Source organism: Numida meleagris, chromosome 1 (assembly GCF_002078875.1).
Source record: "Numida meleagris isolate 19003 breed g44 Domestic line chromosome 1, NumMel1.0, whole genome shotgun sequence".
NCBI lineage: Eukaryota > Metazoa > Chordata > Aves > Galliformes > Numididae > Numida > Numida meleagris.
Genome location: NC_034409.1, coordinates 138,496,381 through 138,508,199, shown reverse-complemented (window position 1 = coordinate 138,508,199; position 11,819 = coordinate 138,496,381). Strand labels below are relative to the sequence as shown.

The window sequence follows — 11,819 nt, the reverse complement described above, 5'->3', positions numbered from 1 at the left end:
CAAACTTCAGAAAGATGACAGAGAAAATTTACAGACCATTGAACTGCAGGCACTGACTCCAGGTGGGGAGGGGTGGGGGGGGGGAATTTATTACATATTGTATGTAATAATTGGAAGTCTGTAATTACTTCCTGCTTTTTTTTTTGCCCAACTCTAATTCGGCTACTTTATGAACGTAATGATGTTGTCACTGTTTTTCCTTATATACCTCATATTGTATGACACATGACTGAGCGTAGCCAAGCAGTGAAGGAGTCATATTTTTCACTGATACCACTTAAAAGCATTTTTATAGAAAAATAAGGGATGAAGGATGAAGAAGAGCAGGAGAGAGGAAATAAAATACCTTAAAAATAACTCTCTACATTAATTCAACATGAGGCAAAACAGAAATAATAACTCTTCTTCATGTGCCAGTTAACTTGGGATGATCCAGACTTGCTAGTATACTGGTACAGTGTGAAAATAGATGACTGAGTAATGGCGTGAACAAAAACGTATGAGAGGTACGTCACAGAAATGGATGCTGGATGGCCTTTGCACAGCAGAGGTAGATAAAGGTTATAACAAACTGTTTACTGACCATGTACACTTGAATTAAGAGGTCAGTTGAACAAGAGCTCACCTAGTAAGAGCTTTCTCAGTAGTGTGACTCATCAGCAGTTGTACAGTACCAGAACACTGCCCAGTTATTGCTCCATCACTTTTCAATTACATCTCTACCCTTTCAAAAGTCTACATTCTACCATTAGTTAAGGCTTTTTCATTTACATTTCTTCATTTTTCCTTCTTTTTGCATCAATATAATAAATAAATGTGCCTCTAACAGTAAATAAAATAACTAAAAAGCACCATGTTATATTGAACAAAATATAGCATGTGTAAGGAAGGGAAGGGAGAAATTATAGAAAGAAACCAGTGCTGAAGAATTTTGCATTAGCTGGTGCTTTCTGTTGTCATATTTGCTCAAATCATTTTAGGCTCCTCAGTATGTGTTGCAGTAAGACGCTATCAAAATAAATATTCTTGCAAAATATTTTAGCCTTTGCAACTTAGTGTGTACATCTTGAGCTACTTAAACAGCATGGTTTTCTTCTCATTTCTTTTTTTCCTCTGGAAAAAAAATCCATAAAATGTATACAAAAACATATTATGCGCCAGTGATTAAATGTTCTTACAACATTAATATTTATCAAGGGGTATTTCATAGCTAGAAAGTAGATAACTATATTTTATTTCCTAAGAGAACATTTCCTATAGTCTTCCTTCATCTCCCAGCTACACAGAAAACATCTCTAAAGTGCACTTCCCAAGTGTAGTTAGAGAATAGGAAGGAATGTAAAGTTTTTAAAAACAGCCCTTATTAACTTTTCCTTCCATTGATTCTACTGTAAACTCTAAAAAGCCTTTTTAAAAAGCAAATTCTCATACACTCAGCAGGTGAAATGTTCCCACAAAAATAAAAGTCTACAAATTATAAGCTACCCCAAACAATGAAAAACCAGCAATCAGATTACAATCTTTTCTCTTGACTACTCATATCCTAGTATATCTTTACTGTTTTATTGCACATTTATGAAAACGGTTGTCCTATATAGTTAAAACAAAATAGTTTCTTTATCTGTGCTAACACATTCTTGTGCACCCTTAATAACTAGAGTAACCTTCAACAACATATAGATATTAGAAAAACAATGGATCAAAACCAAAAAGATACTTTGTGTTGCAGATGCTCAAAGGCTTCTAGTGTAATTTTGTTGAGACAAAAAGACTTGGAATTTGGAAGCTCTTTGCTCCCATTCCTTATGGAAAGCTGCTGGTTATGTGACAGCAGGAGAACTCAAAACGTAATTCACAATGAATGCCAATCCTTCACCTCCAATATGAAGGCTTCCCAACTATTCAACTTGCTGAGCATAACTGGTTTTACATAGCATGTCTAAAAAAGGCTGCTCCTGTTCAACTGACCAGTGAGAAAGGACTGGACTTTTCAAAACGGGTATTGGAGCAACAGTTTGTTATATATTTCTTTATATTTTTTAACTGTCCGATCCCACCTTGTAAGGAGAGCACTTATTTGTTCAGCTAAAAGGAACTCCTTTCATGCTCCTTTTGGATTTGCTCAGTCAACAGGTTTGTGCAACAGTGGCAGAGGCACACTGGAATCGTGTACCCATTCATTGTGATTACACAGACAGAAGCAAGTGTATGTTGTCTGAGATGAGGAGGGGAAAGGAGATGAATGGTTCCCATGGGTAAGAGGACAGTTAGGTTTGTTTGTTTCTTTTTTCACTTTTTTTCTTTTTCTTTTTTTTTTTTTTTTTTTTTTTTTTTTTTTTTTTTTTTTTTTTTTTTTTTTTTTTTTTTTTTTTTTTTTTTTTTTTTTTTTTTACTATGTCATGGAATCATAGCAGTCATTCCTCTAATAGAAACTGACAGGACATAAAAGACAGAACTATCAGATGAACACACACAATGACTAGAAATATATCGACAGAGAAAAGACTTAATTTAGCTTTGAGAAACTGTCCCAAAAATAAAATCCTGTATTAACAAGTGCAAAAAACAAACAAAAAAAGAAACTCCAAACATTAAAACACAGTGTATAAAATGGTGTGAGAAATTTAAGTCACCATACAGCCTTTTAGTCAATAAAAAGCTGTGTTCTTGTGTTCTTCTTGTTTGGGTAGTGGCCCATTCTTTTCCTTTTACCCAAAAGGTCATTCAAGAAGAGATCTGAGGGTAAAGCACTCAGCTGTTTTTATATTTGACTGTAGTCACTTGGGCCTTTTAAGTTTCTGTCATATAAGATGAATCCTTTTTTCATTCCTCATTGGTTGAATTATCTTCCAAAGTTGTTATGCCTCCAAAGCCTAGTCCTGTTGAGTTCTGTGCTGCTGAGACTGTAATTACTGTATGTAATAGAATTAATACGAGAACACACAGTTTAAGTCTGCTGTTACACAGTCTTGATGCTGATGAAACTGTGAGCGATGTCCTATGACACATTGTTGAGCCACTTGTTTTTATAGTCCCTTTGGATTGATGATCTGATAATAGTCCCCATCTGACATCACAGCATTCTGGTTCTGCATTGGTTGGATAGTTTTCATAGAGCCCTGTAGGATAAACACAAGGTAAAATAAGCATCAGACACAAAAAGGTTGGTAGAACCTGGCAGGTTAAAGGAGCAGTTGACAGTTCAGATATCTTAGACCTAAGCAATTGAATTCAGATCTTTCAATTAGATTCAGGATCTCAAAACGCTTACCATTTTGTGTAATTAGGGATATGCATAGTCTAACAGGAAGCAGCATCTAATGATTGTTCAACAGAAGTATGAAAGTGAGTGTGGCTGTAGAAAGAAATGGAGCTAAAATAAAGGCATTATGTTCCTCAGCAAAACCTGATATTTAAAATATTCCTTTTGGGTGAAGTAACAACTAATCAAACTGAATATTTCCACAGAAATCAAGAAGACCTTGAAATTATTCCTCTGTCTGTGAGCACATACCAGTAATATCTATCCATGAAAAGGTAGGCATAAAATAACAAATACTGTTATGATGACAACATTGACAATATGGATTTTCAAACCACTGCAGATCCAACAATTTCATAGGAAGTTCCCAATCAAGGCTGTTCAGACTCTGCTTATTTACACTACTTTAGCTGAGTTCTTTCATCTGGGATGATCACTTTACTATATCCCAGAGGTGAGAAAAAACTTTCCTTACCATGCAGTAATTGGATCTCTTGGTATTTCTTATTGTACAAGTAGGTCATTTCTGCCTTTGGAACTGCACTGAACTACTCAGCCTGATCTCAGTATGTATTTTTGAATAGTTAGAGGAATTCTATCTTTTCCAAAAGATACAATCACCTTTTTGGAAAATGTCAGTGCTGTCTATGTTACTGTAAGGAACAGCAACATAACCAGAGTGTTCCATTTACTTCTCATATATCGTCTTCACTGATAAACTATAAGAACCAAGCTTAGGCTGATTAATGCAATAATATCTAATACAATGGACAAATATCCTTTCTCCAATTGAACAGATATTGGAATAAGTTTTGCAGTAGCTACTTACCTTAAAGCATTGTGAGATTTCATGGTAAAATAACCTTTGCTGAAAAATTAGGATGAATATTTGGAAAGCGGCTACTTAACTGCTATATCTTATAAGCCAACTTCACATCTTGAAACAAGAGCTACACTTTGTCTAAAGTGTTACAGCAATCTCTTTTCTTCCAAAACCCAAAGTCTATATGTTTAGGCTTTGCTTCTTAGATCCACGCTGATTGAATTATGTGAAAATCCTATTAAGAAATCGCACACAAAATAAGATAAAATTGAACTCTTTTATTCCTACTTCCATAATATTGATCTGCAAATACACAAGAAATGCATTAGGTATGATAAAGATGTTAAAATGCAGATTATACCTACACTGGTAGTTTTTTTACATAACGAGTCCAAATAAATTTTAATTTCTTTTTTAATTCAATCAAGTTTTTAAAGATACAGATTGTTTGATGTCATGTAAAGGCAGGGTTTACTCTGTAGGAAATCATGCAGTATTTACAAATATGCAGTCAAACCCACCCTTGAAAATGATTTGTTCTGTTACATTTTGGAATTTGTCTTTGCTTGTTGCAAATATTGCTTCTATCATAAAGTGGTCTTACTTCTAATGCCGTGTCTTCTGAAACCCATCTTTTGAGGTTTATAAGTGCTCAAGTTTGTTAACATGGTAACATATTGGAAGTACCCAACAAAGCAGGTAATTATTCAGTCTGTTCTGTCACTGCAGACTTTGGTGACAGAACCAGGAGAAATGGCCTCAAGTTGTGCCAGGGGAGGTTTAAGTTAGATATCAGGAAAAACTTCTTTACAGAAAGGGTTGTTAAGCACTGGAATAGGCTTCCCAGGGAGGTGGTTGAGTCACCATCCCTGAATGTGTTAAAAACCGTTTGGATGTGGTGCTCAGAGACATGATTTACTGGTGGGTTGTCAGAGCAGTATGGTTAGGTTGCAGTTGGACTTGATGATCTTGAAGGTCTTTTCCAACCTGAGCGATTCTATGATTCTATGATTCTATGCAGTATCTCAAACTATTAACAGCAATTGAAGAGACATAGAGAATGCTTAATGCTTTGATCCTACTAGGGCTTTCTTACTGTTCCAACTCTTATTTCCAGATTTTCTTGTTACAGGAAAACCCCAAATTCCTTTGAAATAAAAGCCTGTACGTACAAGTTGGTAATCAAAAAGTATTTAAATAGTTCATATGCACTTATTGAATTATAAATAAATTGAAGGCAACTCCACAGTCAAGGCTGCACTGAACTTGTTTCTTAATGTAAAATTAAATTTCCTCTTTATTTCAATTCAGCAATTGAATTTAGGCTTTGAATTTGCAATTGCGTATTTAATGATCAGTTAACTACAGAACCTCTATTCATGACAGTTGCAGAACATTTAGATATAAGAGTTTTGCACTGAAATAAGAAAGCTTAATTATTGTGCTTCACCACATACTTGTTTGTAGCCATAAGTATTTTGGCTTCTTGGAATTGGTCAGTCAGTCTACTTAGCCAGAAGGCTACAGACATGAGGTTTACCTGGAACTCTGGGAAGCTGGCTACTTTAACCTTGGAAGGGCATGGAGAAAAGGACTATTTTGCTCTTTTATCAAAACATCTTATGTGGACACGGAGTTTGGGAAAAGGAATAAAAATGATACATTTATCCAGAAGACCGCCAAGCCTCACCTCCTGCTCTTCTGCCTTTATAGTTCAGTTTGCAAGTATCATTACTTTGTACTACTTGGATGTTTGGTTATTTTATTTCTGAGATTGACCCACCAATGTTACTGGCTCAAAATCTAGTTTGCTTTTTGTCATGGTTTTGTGATTTTCGGTTATTGGTATTCCACATCATAACATCATGTAGTGGATATACCTAGTTCTCAGAAGAGAAGGACTACTACAGTCCCCACGGTACTTTTCTCCTCTGTTACCATTTCCAGCTGGAGGGAAAAGATAAAAGCTCGCAGTATAAAAACTTGCAGATCACGAGACCTCGTCCCTTTTTCCGCCCGTCTCTCGTCTTGGCAGCACCTCGCTCTCCAGCCGTCTTATCGTCGGTAGTAGAGTAAGGCCTACCTTGATTTTGGGACATTCTCTCTCTCTGTATTGGATTTATCAGCTTAAATTGTAATTATATTGTATTATAGTGTGTTGTTTTGCATTCCGATATTTTATTTAGTAGATTAGTTTGTTTCTCCTCATATTGTTGCCGCTGTTCTTTGCTCTCAGGGCCATCTCCTTACCCTTTTCCCCTTTTCCTTTTCCCGGGGCGTGGACCCGTGGATCCCCCGTCCCCTTTGTCACGGAACCGGGCCGAATGCCCGTAAACCGTTGACACTTTTCATATTCCACTTAAAATTCTCAGCTCTGGATTTCCATTCTCTGTTTTCCAGCTTCCTCCTACATTTCACCAGAAGAGATCTTAGTCAATATGGAGAATCTTGGACTTTGATTCATTTTGGTATCAGACGATTGTCCATATAAATATACAATCACTCATGAAGACCATATAAAATAAATATCTTTGCTTTGTAATGGTAATTTTATTGATATGCATATAACATTGTGATTATCAGCACACAATCATATCTGTTGAGTGTATTACCAGTGCTGATGCAAGAACTAAGGCTACTCATTTGACTTAGATTATGTTAATGGAGACTTGATAAATCCTGTGTGTCCTGCTCAGCTGAATCATATTGAAAGAAAAAAGAGTGACAGCATGATCATCATTCACTTTGTGCAGAAAGAGTTTTGTGGGAAAAGCAGGAAACTGCAAATATTTTCTTATACTGTAATTAAAATTGTAAAGACTGTGCCTGTATATATGAGGGCTGCTCCAAAAATGATGTCTCCTATTTTATAATATTGGTCCAAGGCATCAGAGGCAGATGTTGGTGGTATGGCAGTAGAGACTGAACCTTCCCACCAATATTGCATTACATTTTGTTGCCATGCAAGAGATGGCAGCAGAGGGACAGTCTGACAGAATGGCTTCTAACACAGAAGTGTGAATGAAGCAAAGAGGTGGAATTGAACTCCTCCCTGTGGAAAAAAAGGCACCCATTAACATTCATCAACTCTTGCTGAACCTTTGTGAAGACGAAACAGTGAATGTGAGCTCAGCGAGGATGTGGGTGGTGTGTTTCAACAGTGATGACAGTGATGTGAAAGACAAGCTATGTTCCAGACAGCCATGCACGTCTGTCACACCACCATATGAAGAGCATCTCGATCAACTCATCCACACAAATCATATAATGGTCTTGGCTGTATTGAAAAAAATAGTGTCTTGTACCTGAGAATTTGGTCTATCAAATAGTGTTATTTTGGTCTTCCTATCGATTGTAATTTCCATGAAATTAAGAGGAGGCATTACTTTCAGAGCAACATACAGGCATGATCTACTTACTGATCAGTCAGATCACCAGCTAACTCAGAGAATGCTGTGGTTTCTACCCAGGCATGTGCACTTCTTTTGCACAGGAGCCCGAATGCAAAAAAGTTTGTTGCATTTTCACTCCTCTCCCCAGTGTTGTCAGGATGTGTCATGCTTGTATCTGATCTGGATCTGTGGCAGCTGGTCTTGCTTGGCCCAGTTGGTCTCTTTCATACCAAAAGAGCCATGGAGCCATAGCACTTTGCAAATTGCACTTGCCATCCAAGGAAACTGGCCTGGCTGGTATATTTGTGGTAGATACAGAAATATTACAGATTTTTTAAATACATTTTGCTCTTTTCCTTAATTTTCTTTCTATGTTACTATAAACCATGGTCATATTTTATATAGATTTATGATTTTTTTTTGAGATGTAATCAAGCTTGAAAAAAGAACATATCCTATAAGAAGAAAATATAATTGACTGTAGTATACCAGAAATTTTGAATGCACCGATTTGTTATGATGCACAAAGTAATTAATTCCTGCCAAGAATGATCCATCCAGCAGTGACATCATTGTATCAGAGAATGCCAACACTCAGCATGACATTTATCTTTCTGAGGAATTATTTCTGAGATTTCAATAATAACATTTTCCAACTACAGAAGGCAAGAGAACTCATTAAACATTATATGACTAGATTTCATTGCTTGCTTAAATCTGATCTGGAAGCCAGATCTCTTTGATTCTATCCAGATAGTCCTCTCAACTTCTAAATTGCTGTGTCTGTGACACATCATGATACTTCTATTTAGGTATATATTTTATACCCTTCATATGATAAAATTAAATGTAAAAGAAGCCTTAAAGATAAATAAAATATTATTTAGTCAAATTATTTTAAACTTCTGAATAAAGCTGTCTGGCTTTTTTTGATAAGGCTAATTTTCATTTCAGATTCCATTCCAATGGTTGGAGTAGATATGGATTGCTGTGTTTTAATTTTGTTTTCTCTTTATATGTTGGAAACTATTACAGGTAGTTGCCTCTGGAGCATTTTCCTGTGTTTGTGTATACGTTCAAGAAACATTCATTTTCTTTCTTCACCATGCACTGATTTTTTTTTTCCTAAAGTATGTATGGGACTAATTTCATTCTGATGGTGTAAATCAGTGGTACCCCTATAAAACCAACCAAGCTAATTTAAGTCAGAAAAGTAAGTAAACAGCTGACACTGAAGACTATACAAATAACCTTTTCAGCTCTTCTATGTTGAGATGCAGGTTAAGTGTGAGATGATTTGTCTCTAGCAAGCATCTGGTTTTCCCTACTTCTCCTCTAGTCTGTTTCTACTTTGTGCAATATTCAATGAGAACATTTACTGCTGTGATATGATAGAAAAGGAAAAGTTCATACCTATGAAAGTATTGTGCTGCTATGTTGTTCAGGGATATCTGTAAGTTAATTGCTTGGGTTGTTTTTTTGTAGAAGAAAAATGTTTGCAGCTAACAACCTATTATGCTGTGGGATCTCCTTCACGGGAAAGCCCCAGTATTCAAGGCTCTAAAATGAGACTGAACTCAAGCAGATGAGATATTTATGTGACAGATTCTAGTGTGAAACCACAGCAAATTTTCCTTGTAAGGAGAGTCATAGCTAGTAATGATTTAGACCATGCTTGTCAAACATAAATGGGATTTGTCCTGCTGTCAGTGTTAGTTTAATGCTCTAATATTGTAGGACCTACTAAAAGGTGTAGGCAGGAGGCAAATGAGACATTATTATGTGTTATTTTTAGAGTGAGAATTTAGATCAAGTATATATGTGTGAGTGTGTGTGTATTTTGGAGTTTGCCAAGAACAACATAATGCAGACTGAATTCAGACATTTTCTTTTCCTGAATTTTTTCACAAAGATAGATTGTGATACATTCTATATATCACATTGTCTCAAAGAAATTGCATTGCAAATTGCACTGAAAGCAGAGCATCTGTTTGGAAACAGACACTCTATAGCTAAACCTGCTGGTCACCAGAAACACACCTGTCTTCCCCATAAGAGGAAGCTGCATTTTATAGAATTCTTCTCAATTCACTGATGACAATGAGTCATCTCTGTTGGTGCAGTTTTTTACAAGCACAGCATGCAGGTTCTTGTTTATCACTGGTGAAAATACATAGCTAATGGTGGTCACTATCTTGAAAAATATTTTTTTTGTAGCTGAGAATGTGCTTTATCAAATGGAAACACAAAATCATAGAATCATTAAGGTTGGAAAGTTCATCTAGTCCAACCTTCAACCCATCACCACCATGCCTACTAATGCATGTCCCTTACTGCCACATCCTCATGGGTCTTGAACACTGCCAGGGACAGTGACTCCATCACCTTTCCGGGCAGCCTGCTCTAGTGCATTACCACTCTTTTGGAGAAGCCTTTCCTAATACCCTACCTGAACCTCCCCCTCGTGCAACTTAAGGTCATTACCTCTAATTACTTGGGAAAAGAGGCCAACACCCCCTTGCCACAACCTCTTTTCAGGTGATTGTAGAGAGTGCTAAGGTCCCTCATGAGCCTCCTCTTCTCTAGACTAAACAATCCCAATCCCCTCAGCTGCTTTCCACAAGACTTGTGCTCTGGACCCCTCACCAGCTTTGTTACCCTTCTGTGAACACGCTCCAGGGCCTCAATGTCTTTCTGGTAGTGAGGGGCCCAAAACTGAACACAGTGCTCAAGATGGAGTCTCACCTGTACAAGGGGATGATCAACTCACTCATCCTGCTTACTACACTATTTCTGATACAAGCCAGGATGCTATGTACTTAAAATATTATTACAGGACTGTTCAGTACAGGAGAGGAGATAAAATCAATTATCCTCTTAGTGACAATAAAATCTTTCTTATGATACTGCTCTTAGGAAATACCAGAGGGTGGCATGCTGGTGTTGGAAGAAGTTAATGCAACAAATCTCTGCTATAATGCTTCTCACCATATTCCCTTCTGATCCATGAAGAAACTTACATGCTCCATGAAATCTCATGACATCTATTACCTAGTAAAGAGCCTGAGGATATGGCTGAGATTTTTCTGCCTGATATTTGGTACAGGCTGACGGCACCATTATACCAATAGGCACAGAGAGGCCATAAGTCTTGATCAAAACAAAGAAAGCCCTTAGCAGTACAGGTAGTTCTAATTCTTCACTCTAGTGTGTTCCAGAGTTGTCACATAGATGGCAGTTTTGGGACTATCTGCCCTGCAGCCAGGATAGGGTATATCTGTATTAACAAGTTTTTTGGGGTAAGGGTAGAAGATGCATATAATGACTGGTAGCGCTGAGTATCTTGTGTCAACCCTTAATGCATTTGAGAATATTTTACCTAACGGTAGCTCTAGTTGATTCTGCAGATCAAATGTCTGCTAGCGGCTGGAATGTCATAGCAATGGTCCTGTAGCACATTTCCTAGTTTAATTTAATCCAAAGGAACTCAGATTGCATACTTGAAGACATCTCCCCACTGAAAGTAAAACGGCAAGGAGTATGAAGAGATTTGCTTTAAAAGTGCACTTGTGAATTAGATTGCTAATGTGGATGCAACCACAGTATTTGTGTTGATAGTACATCCTGGCTGCTCAGGGAAGGGCCACAGGCATGGCAGTTGTAATCTGTTCTTCCCTTTCACTGTGCATCTCTATTGCTCATTTGGTGGAGGCTGAGAATGGAGGTTTTCTGTGTTGAGCAAACCACATTGTAATTCTGACTGTTTTGATTAATCTCCCAAGTACTTTCTTTTTTTTTGCACTGCAGTTCCCCACATCCTCACAAACATTTCTATAAAAGTCAGGGATACTCCATTAGTACGGCATTCCCTTGCCTGCTTCCTCCATCTACTTTCATACAGGACATTTACTTTCTACTTAAAGTTATAGATAAGACTTTCTCAGACTAGAATACTTCTTACTCATTATAGCAGTTGTTTGGAAATTTCCAAGAAGTCATTACTAATTCATATTATAAATGTCAACTTTTTCTCCTTTTCCTTTTTTCTTTTTTTTCTTTTTCTTTTTCCCTTTCTTTCTTTTTTCCTTCCTTTCTTTCTTTTTTCCTTTCTTTCTCTTTCTTTTTCTTTTTCTTTTTCTTTCTCTTTTTCTTTCTTTTTCTTTCTTTCTCTCTCCCTTTCTCTCTCCCTTTCTTTTTCTTTCTTTCTTTCTTTCTTTCTTTCTTTCTTTCTTTCTTTCTTTCTTTCTTTTTCTTTCTTTCTTTCTTTCTTTCTTTCTTTCTTTCTTTCTTTCTTTCTTTCTTTCTTTCTTTCTTTCTTTCTTCCTTCCTTCCTTCCTTCCTT

The 11,819-nt window shown here is 36.7% G+C and overlaps 1 protein-coding gene across 1 annotated transcript in view; it reads right to left on the bottom strand.

Moving 5' to 3' along the window:
• The window catches only part of FAM155A (family with sequence similarity 155 member A), a 454,487-nt gene continuing 445,117 nt past the window's right edge, over nucleotides 2,450-11,819 (bottom strand). The window contains exon 3 of the mRNA XM_021415596.1: nucleotides 2,450-3,119. Within this exon, the coding sequence (XP_021271271.1) occupies nucleotides 2,824-3,119 (296 nt within the window). The 3' untranslated portion in view covers nucleotides 2,450-2,823. The remainder of the gene's footprint in view (nucleotides 3,120-11,819) is intronic.